The sequence below is a fragment of the Betta splendens genome, chromosome 2 (genome assembly GCF_900634795.4).
Source record: "Betta splendens chromosome 2, fBetSpl5.4, whole genome shotgun sequence".
Classification (NCBI taxonomy): Eukaryota; Metazoa; Chordata; class Actinopteri; order Anabantiformes; family Osphronemidae; genus Betta; species Betta splendens.
This window is the reverse complement of record NC_040882.2, coordinates 23,511,627-23,531,136: the sequence shown is the minus strand read 5'-3', so window position 1 is coordinate 23,531,136 and position 19,510 is coordinate 23,511,627. Positions and strand designations below refer to the sequence as shown.

Sequence of the window (19,510 nt, the reverse complement as noted above, 5' to 3'; positions counted from 1 at the left end):
CACAGCAGAAACGACTGCAATGGGTGGAAGAAACGGCTCCACTTGGAATATGACAAGCACCCTCTACTGGTTTAAACTGAGCATAGGTTCAAGTTCAAGCCATAATAAACCTTACTTGTCAACGTTGTGTTCATCCCTTATATTTAGTATTAGCTTTTTCTACAGTATTGTATTGTATTGCAACTTGCTTCCACTGTCAAGATTCTGCACTGGTCGAACTGGCTGCTGATGCGATTTCCCCTGCTGTGGGACTGATACTTATGTCCCGACCAAAATGAATATATCGTCTATATTGATATTCATATACAGTATATTAAAACATTCCAAGGTAAGGTGCTTAGTTGTTTCAAACTTCTATTTGCGCTACATTTTACAGTAATGATAATGTACACATCGAGAATCCAAAATGATGGCAGTATGTTTATTAATTGTAACACCAAGCATAATCTCATCTAGCTTGTTGAACATGAAGACAAACATCCCTAAAGATCTGATTTGGCAGTAGAACAAGTACGTTACCAAATAATGATAAATTAAAGAAAAGTATGAAAATCTATGTTTGACATCACAGCATTTATTAAACATTCCTCCTTTGTTAATATAAAATACTGAACAATGCCTCCTCTTGCCTTAAAGTACAGAAACTCCTTTTGCTGTGACAATGAAGACCCTGTTCCATGATCAGAGAGGAACCAAAAGTATAAGAAAACAATCTACCTTACATTTATCAATACTATCATTTGATTTTGTATAATTTATAAATCACTTATTTGCAATTGTTTTATTCTTTATTTTAAGTACACTTACAAACAAAATTATCAAATGCACACACACACACACACGCACACACACAACCAGACACACACACCATGTTTTTGGTGTCAAAATGCATATTTGCATATGTATGAACTCTTCAGCTGATTCACAGGGAATTCGGCATCAGTCTTCACCCAATGTACGTTTGTGTTTGCATTTCTGTTGCCACTAAACCATTTTTAAAAAACAACTTTACTGCCATGAAACTTTGTTACCGTTCACATTGTTTGCAATTTGCAAAACATCATTTTTACACTGTGAATATTTGTAATTTTATTACCAGTAGTGGATACAATTGCACTAATGTCAGGTTTTTCAGCAATGGAACAAGCCTTTTGCTATTTTACAGCTTTAAAGTCTTTCTCCACAAAATTCCCTAAAAACGGTTTTGTATTTTCACAAGAAACCTTGTAAAAATGTCAGCATCGTATCCAGCATCAGGGTGCTTATTTCTAAGGCAAAGAGAGAGTTGAGATCTTCTAGCATCCATGATCATTTTAACTATAAGTTCTATCAGGACTTGGATAAAGAAAAACCCCAGCTACAAAACATGACAGTGTGAAGGGTCACCCTGGATTCCAGACAATCATGTTTAACCACACTGTTCTGCCAGTGGCAGTGTTGTAGAGTGATGGAAGAGCAGATACACAGCCATTCACACAAACACACTAGAAGCATTACTTCATTACATTTAGACTCTAAATCAGAGATTAACAAGAAGTCCTCACTAAGTCATACATGAAGGCCACCAACGTTTAATGAAATTATTATTTACCTATGTATATTTAATTTGATTTATTAATTAACTCCCCTTTTTTAAGTCATTACCAACAAATGCAATGCTATGAATGACAACAGGAACACTGCATTATTTCACAGGGTGGCATCAGCATAAAAACTCCTGATGGAGGAGGGTAAAGAGGCGTCAGCAGAGACAATAACAGGATGATCTACAATAGATGTGGAAGCACTGTCCCTTTATCTCCTCTCCCTTATACTCAGCCTGACCTGAGTCACAGCAGCACAGAAATTTTAATTCCAGTCCTCTCTGGTGTGTGACAGCAACAAAGAGGTAGAGGCTAAGACTCAAAGAGACAGGAACCCAAACGGGGAGGTGACAGAGGTTTGAGACAAAACCTTGCTCCTCCCTCGGTGTCAGACAGCAGTGACCAACCTGGAGATCTCTTAGAACAGAGAGCCACTGGAGCAAAGCAGCCATCCAAATAGGGGATCAGGCAGGCCTTTGTGGCAGCCATCCATCAGATGGCCTTGGATCTGTCTCTTTAGGGCACTTTGTAGTCAAAATGAGATCAAAATATGTTCGCGCAGCCCTCCCAGCTGCCACGGTCTTTGGTTTCCCAGTAGCCTCCCTTATAGATATGGACTTGATCACCTGTCACCTCATCTGTGCAACTATCAAACCACATCGCCTGGTAGTTGTCATGAGGTGCATCTGAAAAAAAAAAAAAAACAGTAGTACAACTTAACAACTTAAATAAAGCATAGGGACGATTAGGAGAGAAATGAAAGCATCGGGAGATGGCTGAAAAACAAACAAACAAAAGAGTACTTGCTTTTTAAGGAGGGGTCAGTAAGAGAGTCCTCATCGACAGCTTTTGGAAGAGAAAAGGGGATCACAAGAGACTTTTTACCCCTTTTTTCAAGATTTTTCCCATGAAAGGAGGAACGCAAAAGCGAAACAGCATTAACACATACAACTATACCTTCTTCTGATTGGCTGGCAGTGCGTTGGTTGGCGGCCTCCCTCTCTCTTTCTCTGCGGGCGCTACGCTGTTTTTCCTCCAGGCGCTGCTTCTCGGCATTGGCCTCTTCCCAGCGACCGTCCTCCATCAGCCGCTGATCAGGCCGGCGTCGGCTGTCTGTTGGTGCCACACCCTCCTCTGGTTCATTTAGGGTCAGTGCCAAGGCAGTGAAGTAGTACATGGTCTCTGCTCCCTCACTGTGAAAAATACCAGCACTCTCTAAAGTCAAAATTGCACCAAACAATGTTAGATAAAGGCCATTAGCTCCCCAGAATAATTAAGATGAAAATATATTCAACAGGGGGAGATTTTGCTGGATGATTGAGTCATTGTGTGTGGTTGTGTGTTGCTGGGGACCCAGCCCGAAGAACTATATATGTACACGTGACATATTTATTAGTACATGCAGTATGATGCAGCATGACTTCAATATTTTGATACAATAGCAAGAACATGCCTGTGGATCAAAACACGCCCAGTTATTGTACGTAACAGTACTTACGGTAAAGGGTTTCTTCTCCACACCTCTCTGGCCTTAAGGGTTTGATAGACTGTCTTCTGTTTCCCCTCTGTGCCGTTCTCTCCTCCTCGGCTGCTCTGCATGACCCGAGAAAATTCCATCTTCTCATCCCATGTCCCTGACAACACATAGTGGGCTTTGCCATCTTTGTCCATCACAACACCAGTCACCTAAAATAGAAAGGGGCAGGGTGAGTCATGACCCATGAGGCACATTACAAGACAGAGAGCAGTTCAGATCAGTTTATTATGTCATACAGGAGAAACCATAAAACAAAGACATTTGAAGACACTAAAGACCCTAATAGAGATTTAATAGCATTGTAAAAGCTTGATCAGTTAGTTCAGTTAATTACCTTACGGGCCACATCTCTGGAAAAGTAGCTATAAGGAGCAAATTTAAGATGGCAGCGGTCTCCTGTGGTGTGGTTGACTATGTCTATCTCTCCTGACTGTAAAAGAAGAAAATGTAGAATAATACAAATAGTAATTAAAAACATTTTAAAACTTCTACATAATAACTATGTGCACCCTTTGCACAGTTAATATTGATGTAAATGCGATAAACATAGGATAAACAATAATACTAAAAAGGAAAATATAAGAAAAATTATAACAAAACTAACGCAAAACATGAAAATATTAAGGCTCTAAATGTTTCCCAGTATTGTAAAACATTTTAAGTATGTTTGGTATATAGTAAAGGTATTGAAGTACTGTTTGCTTTAGTGTTTATTGCAGTTGCATATGCTGCGGACAATATTTACACTCACAGATGCCTGGAAACTGTAAATTGCTACTGGTATCTACAATCTTCCTGCAAAGGTTAAGAAAGTTTGCTCTGCATGTTCCTGTCACAGAAGCTACCGCCAGCATGTCTGTCTGCAGCAGTTATGCAAGAAATGTTGCAAATCAAGTCACAGCGATTTGCAAGTTGTGTTACCAGTGTGGTTAACAGTTGATAATGGCTTTACTGCAGCACATCACAGTACACTAATAATAATAAATATTGTAATATATATATGATTTCACTCAATAACATTAATCTGTAGTTTAACTAGCAAGCTACTAGCCATATGGCTATGTCTGAGCCATCGACTACCACCCATTAGGAATTATGTTACCATATGTTATATGACCCAGAGTGATTCTGCTTCGATGGGAGCTCAGCTAAAGTACAGGGAAAGTTCATCTTTCTCGAACATGTAATTTGATGATGATCAGTTCAGCTACAGCTGAACAACAGCCAAATAAGATCAGTTTCATTTTAGCAAAAACAGAGATTTCCAACATTCAAGCTGATTTCACCTCCAGTACACCTTCACCACAGTACTACAGAGTCATCCACAGAATATTATTATTATTATTATTATTATTTATTGTGGTTAAAGTGGCCAAATCTGCCAGGGTGAGTGGCCCTGCAACACACTGTCAACTTGGCCTTGCATGAGTTTGTTTGTGCCAAAGCTTTTGAGCTGCTGCCATTTTAAAACAGCAAACAAGTGACATGTGCAGTAGAGCACAAGTAAAAATCCTCTAGTTATCTGATGAAGGCTGCGCCCTACCAGCATCAAACCGTGACGCCAAACATACTTTGGGCAGATGTTAACAATCTATAACTAAAATCTATTTGTGTCATTCACAAAAGGGTATATCAACATTGTTCCACGGATGATCATTTTTAGGATTGCACATTTTACTACCCATTCCGATCTTCCAGTGTATTAACGACATTGTTTGCAAGTGGTTGTTTTGAACTTTAGAAGCTACTCATAAAGCTACAGGATAAAGTGCAGATCTTTTCTGGAAGGTATACCCTAAATATTTTTTAAACATTTTTAGATTTGTCTTTAGAGTTACACACAGAAACAAAGAAAATCACACTAGCAATCAGATTACTGCCAACTGAATCACTGAAACACTGCAGAATGCTCTTTCAAATGATTCTCACCTGATCGATCCACAGTTTCCCTACGATGATGTTGTGCACTGTGGTGGTAACTTTCTTCCATGTGTAGTGATTGTTACTTTTCCCAAAGATTGCATGAATTGTGCCTGAGGGAAATAAAGTACATGTATAACTTATTCAGACTCCAGAAAATATATCCTATTGTTAGTCAACAGTTTCTTTTGTTTAACAAACAATAATCTGGGTTGTGGTGGCAACATTGTTCACAATTTCTTGATTAAAATAATTTAGAAACATGCCTTTCTATTGTGATGTATTCAGAGAAAAGAATTTTGACCTTTGACCACACCCTAAAATCTACGTCACTAGACCACATGGCATGCTGGAAATGTTCAGAGCTGAATCTTACCTAAAGGCATAATAGACAGGTACTTCCCTCTAAACTTGCTGGCAACTGTGATTTCCTGCCTCAGGGTCCAACCCCTATCAGAAATCACATGATGGGCTGCTGCAGGTGGATGGTGGCTCACCTTAAAGAGACAGATGAAGAGACGTGTGATCATGTACATGAGTGGTGGACTGAAATAACCAAAGGCTATGTGGACTTCTTAAGTACTACTTTATTGTAGCTCAAGATGCTCAAAAGGTTCAGACCTGTAAAACAAGGAAATGTCACATCCCTTAAGATCAAAATGTTCCACTTGTTACTAGCTAAGGTCTTCGCAAGTATTAATAAAACTGCAAACAATAATATAATCATCATCATCACTATTTTCAATCACCAGCACAGTTAGGGAATCTACCAGTAACAATTACATGGCAGATTCCAGAAGGAACTTCAAATACATCAATTCAAGGAAGCAAAAATTTCACAGATTCAACAGGAATTCTACAGTTTTCCTTCCTTCATTTTTTGCTCACTTCCTTGTTCTTCTCTTTTTCACTCACCTGCTCACACAGGGAGCGGTAACCACTCTCCCTTTGACGGTCCAGCTCATATGTTTCCCCTAGCAGAGGGTTGAAGGGCTTGCCTGTGCGGTACACCGTGGTTGAGTAGGAGGACACAGAGAAGGCAGCCACATAGCACATCTGCTCCAGGGAGCTGTGGCACTTAGCTGCCTTGTCCAGCAGCTCATGGTACTCAAGGTCCTCTGACAACCGTTGCAGCATAGAAATGGGCTCATTGAAGTTCACCTATAGAGATAAGAACAATTTGATTCTTCAGCATTATGCAAATTGAACACATTGTTAAAAAAAACATAGGAAGAAAAGTCAATTTTAAAAGGTTACCTGTATTTTATTAAATTTGTATAACTGCACCTTTTCCAAATTTCTTAAAAAGTACCAAACTACCATATGTTAAGGCATTTTAAAAGGCCAAAATATTTCAGTGCTTGGCAGAACATGTGTGTTTTAAATGCCTAAAAGCCAAAAGATCAGATTTTAAATAGACATTTAGGTGTAAATGAAAGGTAACTCCTTTTGGCTTTATCCCGTCAGGGGTCACTACAGCAAATGATTCGCATGACTGATTTGGCAAGTTTTTTTACACCGGATGCCCTTCCTGACACAACCCCTCTCTGAGGGGATTGAACCACTGCGCCAAACGGCCGGGGCTAAGTGTAAATAAAAAAATAAAAAAAAGAGAAAAAGTAACATCATGAGCATAACCAACATTCACAGATATGGTTGTTATGAGAACAGGTTCCCTGACGACATGAGGAAACTGGGGACATATTACAAGGTGTAATAGCCATCTATCTATCACCGAGTTCCTGGTCGACTGAACACACCTTATCTGAAGTAGTGAGGGCATGAGTGTTCGGGAAAATAAGCAAGGATGGGCTTGAGGATACGTTTCAATTCCTGTTGAAGCCCAACTAGTGCTAGGTTTTAAAGCCAATACTGTTTCTTAAAATCTGGCAACACTTACATATACAGTAAAACAAAAGTAAAATTTATGATATAAATCTGTATAATGATGTCGATCTGATGTCTTTAATATTAAATGTATTTAACACAAAAGCTAATCAGTGGATTTTATTTTTCACTTGCTATGAGTTCCACAAACACGATTGAGAAATGGAACAGTGTGTGCATGCCAGATCAACTTACGCATCACTGTCAAACGTTTGAGTCTAAAAAAAGACACAGCTGCGTATCTACGCAATGCCCCAAGGCTTATCTGAATACACCTGAACCACATGATGTGTGACTCTTTGATATGTCAATACAAACTATTTTAAACTCATGAGAATGCTGCTGACCCAGTATTTCAAACATAAAGAGAATCTGTTTTGTATCAATGATGTCACAAGGATAGGGCCCCAACGACCTACTAAATGTTCTTACACTACACCAAATGAGGTCAAACTGCTGAGAGCTTAAAAGCCTTCAACAGGTATCAATCCTGCTCTTTATCAGACCAGCTGTGGAGTGAGAAATCTGCAATAGAAAAAAATCTCACAGGCATTGGAATCTTGGACAGCTCCTTGCCGATACAGTTCTTCATGATACTCCACAGGTTGAGAGAGTAGTTAGGTTTGTCAGGGATACGTGTCCGCCTCTTCTTCAAGGGCACCAACTCCTGAGAGGGGGACTCCTGGTTGATCACTAAAGGCTCCTCATTTAGCTTGAAAGGCAAATATTACAATCAGTAACAGTAGACAGGTGAAAGCTGGAAATAGTAACCCTTAAAATAGATTTTGCAAATTTTTACTGTTTAAAATGTATTTTATCACAACTGTGACACTACATAGGTAGTGGCATTAATGATCTAGTGCTTTGGATGTAAACAACGGCAAACTAGTCTTTCAACACTGTTCCCAGAAGCTTAAGGGAAACATACCGACTGATCATCCGAACACATTTCAGTATTGAAGCCGCTGACATTACTGCTTGATCTTCTGTTGAAAAAATATGCAAATAAAAATTTAGGCCACTGCCCATATTGCAACACACTGTACATTAAGTAAACACAAAACCAACAAAGCTGATGCTACCTATACCTATAAATGAAAAGGCAACAAGTACACTTCAACAATACATCATCAGCTGGGGAAAATTCCAACTTTCTACTAACAACAGCAAGTTTCTTTGTGTTAAAATACTTGGCATAAACAAGAATAGACAAACTTGTGTAACTGGGGATCTGCAGGCACGGTGATAAATTCAGGTGCTTCCTCCATTGCATCAAAAAACTCATTGTCATCATCCTCGTCACTGGCTTCACCTTTTCCTGGTCCATCAGCACCTTAGTAGACGTTTGTTAATAAAGTTCAGTTTAGAAACATTTATAATTCAGACATAACTAGCTCTGAGTTCTGATAAGATAAATGAATTCAGCTTTTGAACAACAAGAACTACTTTTTGTGCTTAGGTATTTTAATACGGAAATGGAAAGAGTTTTGACTTGTACCTTTAGGACAGACTTGGAGTGGGGATTGGTTCTTACTTTTATTGTCTGCAGAAGCATTAGCTTGTGAAGCTCCTCTGAACGCACGCTCCAGATGATTGTGCTGTTTTGCCAGTTGTTCTAAAGTCTCCTCCAGCCTCACCCTCTGCTCTCTTTCTGCTTGCAGTGCCTTCTGCCACCGCTTGCTGTGAGTCTGAGCTAATGTGAGAAAATCTCTGCATGCCTAACAGGTAAAACAGCAGAATCAAGCAACACCAATCAAATAAGATTGATATTAACATTAGACATTTTTATTTGTTAATCTGGCTTGGTCAAAATACAACTGCATGGGTCAAACTTTTATATACCATATACTTGTGATGTGGTGATACTTACATTAATCATAGCATTAGATGTAATGCGGAAGAGTGTAGCCCTCTCTGTCACCTGACGTATCTTATCTGCAGCTTCTCCAGTTAGACGCAAACTGTCCAGCTCAGATAAAGACCTAAAAAGGTCAAAACATAAGTGTAAATGTAAGTAAAAAAGTGCAACATGGACAAGTTCTTGGGACAATATATTATTGGATTATAGTGTAATAACCCATCAAGGTTTATTATTAGAAGTGAACCCTAAGTCAGGAATTTGTTCTTTTGTGGCGTGTAACGCCACACCTTAATTTAACACATGGCAAAACACGGGTACAAAAAACAAAAGGACTGCATGTGAGTCAGTGTTTTTGTAAAAGCAAGTCTGATCTGTATGTGCTTCACATGATGCATTTCCTTGATAAAGTCAAGCCTAAGCACTGGAGCAAAAACAAGCAACAGACTGAGCAAGACTGACCTCTGCAGGGCAGAACCATGCTTTGAGATGAGGTCATTACAGGTGCTAAGATCCTGTACTTTGCTGCCTAGTGTTCTGAGAGCAGACTGGACTTCTGAATTGTGTGACCCTCCACCTTGTCCAGGTGCAACAGGTGCAGATGATGAGAAGTCATCTCCAGAATCATCTGTTTACAATCAAATTGACATCAGAGTAAACTGAGAACATTAATCTTTAAATCTCCACAAAAAAAACAACATATGTTTTGTTTCCCCACATATTTCTGTTTTTTTACCTGACTCTGGCTGCATGCGGGCAGCCTTTGCTTTTGCCAACTCTAGGGCAGTAATCCAGCGCTGGCGTTCCACCTCACAACTGGCTTTCAAGTGATAAGTCTGTGCCCCACCATTGGATATGACAAAGTTGCAGGCATCATCCACAGTGATAGTTGCTGTAGCCAAGTTGATTGTCCCCCTACATGTGTGGCCCATCTCTGCCTGGGTCCTGACAACCATAACCATATTTTAGGTGAAAGTGTATATATATTCTATCATGCTTGCTTAACAGGAATTATGTTGCGTAATCTGTAAACTGAGCCATGGTGACTGGATTGTTTTATGAATTCATGACCTTGCTAACAACTTCTTGTTCTCAAGGAAACAAATTATTTTTTGTAATTTTTTTGGAATTTATCAAACATGATCACGGATGTAGCATTCCTTAGGTTTATCTTTGCTTCCTTGTATTTGTGAGACTGCATACCTGTAGTATGATAAGAGTCCATTGCTCAGGACAAACCACCTCCGTTGATAACCCTTGAGGTAATTTGTCCACTTGAACACCCATCCTTTGTATGTGTCACTAGGAGGGGTGGGAGTGGGGGTCTTGGGCTCCGACATCACAGACCCAAAAAACAAGGTACAGATTTGAGGAAGCTGAAATGATAGATTTAAAGAAACCTGTTGAGTCTTCTTCTTATTAAACTGTAATATTTGGATATTATATTAATGGCAGGATAAGTTACATTAATATGACAACTTAGGCTCTGTAAAACTGAAAAAGTACTTTTGACATTCTGTAATCCCATGAATTTTCATTTGTCTTAGACATCATAATCAACCACAATTTAGGTTGATATTAGTGTTTCAAAAACTGTGCTGCAGGTCAAAGGTCAACTATTAAATCAATACAAGTTAACCTATAATTCACCGACAAGCATATCTAGTCCTGCAGTAAAAGTTAAAAAAATGGAAGAGAGTTCTGATTAAATCTTCTTAGCGCGAATCTTAATACTTTTAATTTTATGTCATTAATGTTAGTTGAAACCAATGATAAACGTTGCTTAAAAAACAAATGAATTTGCTTTTATGCGATACGTAGTGTGTCCAGTTATTGAAACAAAGAGACGGTAAACTTCAAAACCAATGTATAGCTCATAACATAACTAGCCATGATAACACTATTTAGGCCACAATTAGTGGTGGTGGGGGCGGGTCATTAAGAACAGATCATTGTTACAAACCATAAGCTTAAAGGGAGGAAAAACCAGTTGACACGTTAGCTCCAAGTTTACCTGCTGACGTGTGCATATTCACAATGTTGTACAAACAAAAACAGTGCTAAACAAACGATATCCTACTAGCCAGTGGGAAAAAAAACTTAGTGGTCGCTAAATGTTTACCTTGACGTGTCCAGAAAATGAGATCAAGCAACCAGACACCTGGTGAAGTCACGGTTAACTTTGACACCCATAAGCTACTAGGCTTAGCTAAGTATGCTAACTAGCTCGCTGACCAACACAGGACAGCTAATAGTGAAAACTAAACGAAAGACGTCGACGACACGAGTAGTGTGCCCGTAAAGAAGGGTGACACCAACGGGTTTTATTAGTAATCCCCAATACAAGTGTGTACAATGTTACTTTACCTACTGCGTACACCGAAAACAATCTTAAACTAGCTAGCTACATCTAACTAGCCTAACGTTAGCTCGTTGGTTACACCCGGCGCCACACTATTTGGTCCCGTCTGGAAACGCACAACTGGCTACATTGTTTCAACATAGTTCCGTCGAGCTTATTAATCTTAGCAAAGATCTTAAACCTGGCACATTGAAACCGGTGTTTAGGGGCTTTTGCGGTAATAGTAAGTCTTAGACAGCATCTGCCGCATGACACCGATTTCATATCTCAAAATAGATACATTAATATAGATTTATATGTTAAGTTGAAGGATATCAATTTCATATATTTATTGTTCCTAGTAAAAGAACGCGTCATCTGTGGAAAGCATAAAATGATTCTTTTCGTGCCTCAATAACTGAACTATACTATATTTTTATCAGTGTGTGTGGCTTCCAAGCTGAAATTAATAAGATTGCGGAAATATGTGACATTAGTTAACGTCAACAAACAAAATGAATAATTTAGTTTGGCAATTTTTCCAATATTGTAAAATGTTTTTATAAAACTGCGACTCCGGTGGGACTCGAACCCACAACCTTTGAATTGCTGCATGTTTGCCTAGAAGTCCAATGCGCTATCCATTGCGCCACGGAGCCACCTGTTGCACATGCCATGCTTTACTTTATTTAATATAATAACAACGATAACAATTCTGCGTTATCGGTATTGGTGTGTGTCTTAAATTATATTTACGCTATACGGTTCTGAATTTGTTTCTAAAGTTGTGTGACAGAACTGCGCAACGCCCCCAAGAGAACCTACATTTTGCATATAAGTTAAACACAAGGTGGCGCTAACGGCACGGAACATGTTGCACGCATGTAGTCAATTGGGCTCATATAATTTACTATTAAATCGCTATTGATATCGCTGTATGACGTATAACCGCATTAGTTTGCATTTGAAACATCGATAGTTTAACACATTTACACCTTAACAAATTGACTTGCACCTTATCGAAACTTTTCGCAACAACGGCATTTGTATTGTGCACTCTATTTAATCTATTGTTACTGGGTACAATGGCACGCTTATTGTTATCTTATTGCTTTATTATTATCTGTATTTTTTATAGTGTTTATTTATATTTAGTGTGCATTATGCTGCTATGTAAATTTCCTTCTGGGATGAATAAAGTATGTATGTCTCTCTCTGTCTGTCTGTCTGTCTGTCTATCTATCTATCTCAGAAGGGGGAAATATGTGGAATTAAGTTAGGCAACAGTCGCCTTTAATTGGTTACAATGCTCATGAAAAATCTTATAATAGCATCCTCAAGTTGTTTTAGCAGGCGGGTCCGCCGCAGCCTGTATGCCTAGCATAGAGCAATGTGAATGTAACCGGGCGGTATCTCTCTCGACTCCTGCGTCGTCTTTGATGGCTCCCGCCGTGAGCGGAAGTGTGCGGGATTCCGCTGAATCCATCCTCTCCGCAGAATAGCCGTACGTAAAGGGAGGCTGGGCGAGTGCCGTCTGCATCTCTTCCCAAACCATCACACGCACACAGCGCGGCTCCGTTCAGCGCCACAGTGGACATATCAGCCCGGGACATGCTCCCTCAGGTTTGGCCTCGACTACGGATACGGATCGAGTACGATACATACGGCAATATGGCTCTTGATGTAAAACGGTGTTTTGTTTTAGGTCTGCGCAATCGACGCCTTCCCGGACACAGGAGAGGATTAAGTTACTGTTGCTCCCGGATTATTTTATTGGCCTCCTCCTGTCACGCCTGAGCCCGCTTTGGTCAGCCCGATCCCCCTAACGAGCGCTCTTCCAACGCCAGGTAGGCTCCGCGCGTAACGGCGTGCTTTTGTCGGAATGCGGCGTTAACTACGCGTTGCTACGCGCTCTTTGTTGCGCCGGTATGAACCCGTAGTCGTACTCTGTGCAGGAACAGGTTTCTGGGTCTTGTGCGCAGACAACAATAGAGACCCAAACGCGACCCGAGTGGGGACACAGTGTGGCAATTTGAAGAAAAACGCAAACGCCGTTACACAAGCGCGGCGCCGACCTAAATACTGATGGAGGTGTCACAGTGTTGGGCTCCGTTTTATAACGCATGGATGTGAAGCCGTTTAAATGCACGGCGTTCGCACCTGCTCACACACCCTTGTCTTTGACCACTGTAAAGCGCTGGTTGACGGTCCTGCTGCCCAGACCCCCCCTTCTCTGCCACTGAGTGTTATGGTTTCACATGGATCATGTCCTTTTGTCCACTGAAGCCTGACTCGACTTTTCAGGGCACGCGTACTGTATGAAAGAACTTGGCCGCTGTTTTGACAGCTCCATTTACCCCTGCTGACCGTCTCGTTGAGTAAACAATAGAAATTTTTTTTTAAATTAGTTAAACATGCTGTGGATTTGAAAGGGCTTTTTAAAGGACAGAGTCAAGCCTTGAACAAAGCCTGTACTGTATAGGTAATTTGTATTTCTGAGTGATGCCAAACAGCTGGCCTGTACAAACAAGTATAAAGAATTTGCAGAGATTGCCCACGGCGGAATTCATTGGATTTTGAAATAATAGTGCCTGTGGATTTGGATGAGAGCTTTATATTTGTTTGTATAAACTCTGGTTACAACACAGTGAATGTATCAACTTAGACACAGTGACTGGAACACAAAAGGAATGTATTAGAAAGGTATTTACAGCTCATGTTGTATTTTTAGCATCACTTTTTAATAGCATTTAAAATAGTGGAAAAATAACATTTATTAATTGAACAAATAATATCAAATACATAAAGGGGTCCAAGTATATATAAGTAATAGATTTGCTTTTTTTTTTTGCTGTTGATTAACTTGCTGATGCTTGACACGTTTCTCTCTGTTTTCCAAGTACAAAGTTTGTCTCTCAGCTGAATTTGTTCTGTTGTTTCTTCCGCAGACATGTCTTTTCGGCGAGGTGTGGTAAGGCAGAGCAAATTCCGCCACGTTTTTGCTCAGGCCTGGAAAACCGAGCACTGCATCGACGACGTCCGGGTGTCCCGCGTGACGTGGGACAGTCCCCTCTGTGCCGTCAACCCGAAGTTCATCGCCGTTATCATCGAGGCGGGCGGAGGAGGAGCCTTCCTCGTCCTTCCCCTCAGCAAGGTTGGCCCATCTCTTCCCTATAATCATCATGAATAAAAATCAATCAATATCTTTGAAAAAGCTTTAAGCTTTTTAATGGCTGAGCCATTAAAAGCATCATGTCACCACTTAGCTGATGCATATGCAGCACTTTTACAGTGGACAAAGTTCACACTCCTCTGCTATGTTAAAATGTGTCTCGCCAAATGTCACTGGGTCAGGTTTTCTCATTTGTGTTTCTCCCACAGAGCGGCAGAATCGATCAGTCCTGCCCGACCGTGTGCGGCCACGCAGCCCCAGTGCTGGACATTCAGTGGTCCCCTCATGATGATAATATCATTGCAAGTGCCTCAGAGGACTGCACAATAAAGGCAGGTTAACAGTATTAAGGCTGTTAAGGCCGCATTTGAGCAAGGACATAAGCTGTTATTTACTGTGGTCAGACGGTGCATTGGTGTGCCCAAAACGCATTTCACTGTAGAATACGAACCGGATGTAAGATGTTTATCGGACTGCTGTGCATAAACAAATGACTATGTCTGTGCTTTGTTGCTACTAGGTGTGGCACATCCCAGACGGGGGCCTGACAAGCCCAATGACCGACGCCATCGTGACCCTTGAAGGCCACAGTAAACGAGTGGGAATCCTGGCATGGCACCCGTCCGCCCTCAACATCCTCCTTACAGCAGGTGAGATCGTTCGTCGAAGCCTCGTGCCACATATACAGAAAAGTGCCCAAAACTCTGCGTGACAAGATCCTCCAACTGCTGCTCTTTAGACCGATGTGGTTCATGATTTACATACATTTACATAAAGCGACAGTCATGACCTGGCGGACAGCGTACATGAAACAAGCCTTTGTATCTCAGTTGACCTTGCAACATAAAATAAAGCCAGTAACTATGGCAACCAATGGCCTAGTAATGTTGAAGGTACATTTCTCAATGATCCCAAGAAGTGCTCCCACAGATCTGTAAATAGTGAGAGTGGAGGAACACCTCTTATCTTGCTGTGATGGTGTTCAGTGCCAGCATAGATAGCGCTGCATTACACAAGCAAGGATTTAGATTCCTCTCAGCAATTCATAGTGTGTAGCACCAGTTTACAGGAGAATGTGATTAGCCTGAATAATAATTACACTTTGCTCTAGATTTTGTTACATTTGAAATGCATCCTCTGTTGTGGTGTGTATCCTTGGCACATCCTACTAGCCTTTGTTTGTGTACTTTATTATTTATTATTTAATGCTTAGGTTTCATACTAACTTGCAAGTTCCTTCTGTGACCGCTAGGACAAAAGAAATGTTTACCATTTGCAACAGCAGCAAATGTAAGAAACCTAGAAATGAAACTAGGCTAATGATGCGTAACAAACACAAAGACGTCAACCTTACAGCAGACTTAGCATTGAATAATCCTGAATAAAAACGCTAACGATCAGTTAAAGTTTAAAAAATATGTCGTGGATCAACACATAAAAACTCAAGGTGGTCTCATTTAGAACTGTACAGGTGTGGCTGGATCAGACAGTCCCCTGGCAGAAAGCGTAAATTCATGTGTTGCTAAAACTGTTGCAGGATGAGGCGGTGAGCAGCTCCACATGTATGAGCCCGTACCAGCAACAGCAGATCACTGAAATTGCACAACTAAAACCACTGATTGTGGCTAGTTGGAATTTTTAGTTCTGTTGGTGGTTATGAGGGATTAGTCTGCTCAGTGCAAACCTTGTGTTTGCTTCTCAACTAAATCTCTATGAATCAGATTATTTTGCTTCTCACTGACAGAACTATCAGAACATAACAGAAAGATCTGAAGGCCCTTTCGCACATACCCAGGAATCCTAAACATGTCAAGACTTTAAAGCTGGGCTTCATGTGTGAACAGGAACCTCTGAGATTTCTTGCAAGTGCACGAAACAGCCTCTTCTTCAGCGAGATCTCTATTTCCAAGTCTGTTTGAAGTGAGGAGTGGTCCAGCGTATTCACTGCAGTGACTGAGAGGCGTGTTGATGACTGGTTGATGCACATTGTGTAAATCTGAAGCTACTAAAGTTTAAAGCGAGCACATGTCCCACGTTTCAACCTTTAGACTAATGTTGCTGGATGTTTTGCCCTGTTTTGTGTTATTCAGGATGTGATAATGTCATTTGTGTGTGGAACGTGGGTACGGGGGAGCTCGTGTATCAGCTGACTGATACCCATCCAGACCTGATATACAGTGTGAGCTGGAACAAGGACGGTAGTGCCGTCTGTACCGTCTGTAAGGACAAGGCCCTGCGAGTCATCGACCCACGAAGAGGCACCGTCCTCAAGGTTAGTACAAGGTCATATTGGACGTATATTAACCCCCATCATACCTCCACATTGCATTTGTATTGTTTTATCAGGTCAGGGAGAAGGTCCATGATGGTACCAGGCCAATGAGAGCTGTGTTCCTGTCCGATGGGAAGATTCTAACTACTGGCTTCAGCCGAATGAGTGAGAGACAGCTGGCACTGTGGGATATGGTATGTGTAACTATGCCCTTGTCTGCCTTGTGGTCCAGCACAGCGTAATTAAGAATAATTTACTGCATTGCACACATTATGTGCCATGCTGCACAGCTTTAACCTTAACAAGATGCAATGTACAGAATGTTCTGACACCTGTCAATCATGGCCAGTGTTAAATTCTTCTCAATATTGGGTTTATTTGTTTCACAGAGTGATCTCTCTGAGCCTATGGCAGTGCAGGAGATGGACACAAGTAATGGGGTGCTTCTACCTTTTTATGACCCGGACACAAACATGGTCTACCTGTGTGGAAAGGTCAGATCGCTTTTGCTCTGCTAATTCAGTTTATTACAGTTTTACAATGTACAAGTCACATTGATGAGTTCATCTATTTGTTTTCAGGGGGACTGCACCATCCGGTATTTTGAGGTGACAGATGAATCACCATATGTTCACTTCCTCAGCTTATACAGCAGCAAGGAGCCTCAGAGAGGGGCAGGCTTCCTCAGTAAAAGAGGAGTAGATGTCAACAAGTGTGAAATTGCTAGGTAAGTGGGGTGTAATTGATTTTCTCTCTGATTTGTATAATGAAGACAAAGAGCTCTGTTTTTACCATGAAGACAGTATTGATAGTCTTTAGAAATAGGGTTTTGGTATTTTTAAGATATGATTTTGGAAGAACTAATATTAATACCCTGGAAATATTCCTTACTTATGACCTGCACCTTTGTAGGTTCTACAAACTGCATGAACGGAAGGTGGAACCCATCTCTATGACTGTTCCCAGAAAGGTTAGCCATGCACCAGCTTTTTAAAGCACATTCATTCAAGAATGCGTATCGACGTGGTTCCTCCTGCCTTTGCAGTCAGATCTTTTCCAGGGTGACCTCTACCCAGACACAGCCGGCTTGGAGCCGTCTCTCCTGGCCGACGAATGGATTGCAGGGCAGGATGCTGCCCCGCTCTTGGTTTCTCTGAGCGGTGGGTACACGGCTCCTCCAGCAAAGCACAGAGACACCCTCAGGAGCAAACCCAGGCTGGTCTCGCAGGACTCTGGGAGTGGGGCTGCCTCCCCCACAGCCGGCAGCGTAACGACTCCCACATTTTCACCGAGCCCTGCTGCCAGGGAGTCGGAAGAGGAGTCACCACTGCCCAGAGTGTCCATGAGAGAAACCGATGGAAATAGTGAGAGGCCGAAGAAAGAGGTCAGTGGACAGAATGACCCTACTCACGTATTTAGGCTTGGAGTTCACTCGTAAGCATTTGTCCCCTCCCTCTCTTTTAGGATGACCTGTTGAACGAGTTGCTAACAGAGATGAAGGCCTTGCGCGCTGTTGTGCTGGCTCAGAGCCAGAGGATCGAATTGCTGGAGAGGCAACTGGCTCGGATCGAAGATGGAGACGTATGAGGAAGATGGGGCTTGACTGCATTGGGAGGGCTTTCCTACGAAATCCATAGACCATAGCCTTATAGAATCAACAGTACCTTAAGCTGTGTGACAGGGAGCATATGGTGTAGGGTAGCAACTAACTGGAGTCAAAGTGGCTTACAGCCAGGCATCACAACTATTGTGATAAAAACAAGACCACGATTTGTTTCAGCTTCCGTTTCTTAGGTTGTGGGTGACAAAGGTGTGTGTCACCTGCATAGTGACGTTTGGCAGTGAGATAATGTTTTTTAATCAAATGAGTGATGTAGCAGCTGTTTGGTTGAGCTTAGTGAAATCCACAGTCCAGGCTTTGAACAACATAGCAAGGCATCGTTGCTTTGCATTAATGTACAAGGCAGAAACTATTAGCATTACATTAAAGCTAACAAAGGCTGACATGCTATAGCAAAACAATTACGTACCTCCAGTAGGATTATCTTTCCATCTAATGTAACCATTAGGGCTATTTTAATCAGGTAGTAAAAGCTGCTAAACTGTGATTTCATGTCAGACCCCCAGTTATTAACTCATTGTGTGTGTGACTTGTGCTTTGTTTCACTTCTTCATTATAGAAAGCTTAGAAGAAGGAAAGTCTTCTGATACCGAAATCAATCAGTGAAATTTGTGTGAATGACAAATGGTGACTGTAGTTAAATATGTATGTGTATCGTAATCCTGTGTAGTCTTTGCAGTCAGTGACAGGATAAAATAGTCATTTTTGTACCTCCGTTTTCTGTAACATCTAAAGAGCAGATAAATGTCTACATAGATATACACTAAGGCTAAGATAATAATTACACTATAAACAGCACTTACAATAAAAGCTAACACTACAGCAAAGTTTTACTGAAACACCCAGTTCAATAATGTGTTCACAGCAACAAAAAGGAGGAAGTTCTTGTAAAATGTGAAACATTCTCTATGCTCTGTCAACATCAGTTTTTAATTTCATAAAGTTTTCTTTGATGGTACATTTACATTTACCTCCATGTTACATGTCAACCAATGAATTACAGTGTGACATGGTCCATTCCATACATCAAGCATCTCTATATTGCTTTACAGTTCTTTTATGCACTGACCTCATGGCACTAACTGTAAACCAGTAGGAGTTCAAATAAGACTACATTGTGAAAATTTAATAAACATAAATTCCTTCTTTGTATTATTTGGGAAGCTTTTTGTTTACAGTGACAGATGCTCATGCTTGTGATCATGTATTTGTGGTCATTTCTTGTTATGCAGCTATGTTTTGCTTTTGAATGTGTTGACTGTGTGAAGCAGCTGCTGCTAGCTTCAATTAAATATGCACACAGACAGAATACACTGAGG

General features: G+C 40.9%; 2 protein-coding genes and 1 non-coding gene across 4 annotated transcripts; 1 reads left to right on the top strand and 2 right to left on the bottom strand.

Moving 5' to 3' along the window:
- Nucleotides 1-407: 407 nt before the first annotated feature.
- LOC114866703 (oxysterol-binding protein 1-like) lies at nt 408-11,267 on the bottom strand. 2 transcript variants are annotated; one of them, XM_029168780.3, is made up of 17 exons: nt 10,908-11,267; nt 9,989-10,161; nt 9,522-9,730; nt 9,248-9,413; nt 8,798-8,909; nt 8,462-8,645; nt 8,143-8,260; nt 7,856-7,913; nt 7,475-7,639; nt 5,956-6,201; nt 5,417-5,537; nt 5,050-5,153; nt 3,455-3,550; nt 3,082-3,269; nt 2,541-2,776; nt 2,391-2,429; nt 408-2,269 (listed from the first exon to the last, which is right to left on the bottom strand). In XM_029168780.3, exons 2-17 carry the CDS (start codon nt 10,123-10,125, stop codon nt 2,127-2,129), a joined length of 2,322 nt encoding a protein of 773 aa, XP_029024613.1. In that variant the 5' UTR covers nt 10,126-10,161; nt 10,908-11,267; the 3' UTR covers nt 408-2,126. The 2 variants fall into 2 exon arrangements, with proteins under 2 accessions (XP_029024613.1, XP_029024623.1); XM_029168790.3 differs by lacking the exon at nt 2,391-2,429.
- A 430-nt stretch (nt 11,268-11,697) lies between these two features.
- On the bottom strand, nt 11,698-11,785 carry trnar-ucu (transfer RNA arginine (anticodon UCU)). The gene is given in 2 exon segments: nt 11,698-11,733; nt 11,749-11,785. It is a non-coding gene; the product is annotated as a tRNA-Arg (tRNA).
- Nucleotides 11,786-12,588: 803 nt separating this feature from the next.
- coro1b (coronin, actin binding protein, 1B) lies at nt 12,589-19,343 on the top strand. The gene is made up of 12 exons (XM_029168803.3): nt 12,589-12,749; nt 12,832-12,973; nt 14,075-14,280; nt 14,508-14,630; nt 14,819-14,948; nt 16,389-16,570; nt 16,645-16,764; nt 16,960-17,064; nt 17,152-17,297; nt 17,483-17,540; nt 17,616-17,954; nt 18,035-19,343. Exons 3-12 carry the CDS (start codon nt 14,077-14,079, stop codon nt 18,155-18,157), a joined length of 1,530 nt encoding a protein of 509 aa, XP_029024636.1. The 5' UTR covers nt 12,589-12,749; nt 12,832-12,973; nt 14,075-14,076; the 3' UTR covers nt 18,158-19,343.
- The last annotated feature ends 167 nt before the right edge of the window (nt 19,344-19,510 follow it).

Excerpts from the sequence above, each read along its gene's own strand:
- LOC114866703 (XM_029168780.3), bottom strand. The coding sequence starts at position 10,125 with ATGTCGGAGCCCAAGACCCCCACTCCCACCCCTCCTAGTGACACATAC. Across the intron at positions 5,538-5,955 it reads ACCGCTCCCTGTGTGAGCAG|GTGAGCCACCATCCACCTGC; the intron begins GTGAGTGAAAAA and ends TGTCTCTTTAAG. Across the intron at positions 3,551-5,049 it reads GGAAACTGTGGATCGATCAG|TCAGGAGAGATAGACATAGT; the intron begins GTGAGAATCATT and ends CTTCTTTTACAG.
- coro1b (XM_029168803.3), top strand. The coding sequence starts at position 14,077 with ATGTCTTTTCGGCGAGGTGTGGTAAGGCAGAGCAAATTCCGCCACGTT. Across the intron at positions 16,765-16,959 it reads AGCTGGCACTGTGGGATATG|AGTGATCTCTCTGAGCCTAT; the intron begins GTATGTGTAACT and ends TTTGTTTCACAG. Across the intron at positions 17,541-17,615 it reads CTATGACTGTTCCCAGAAAG|TCAGATCTTTTCCAGGGTGA; the intron begins GTTAGCCATGCA and ends CTGCCTTTGCAG.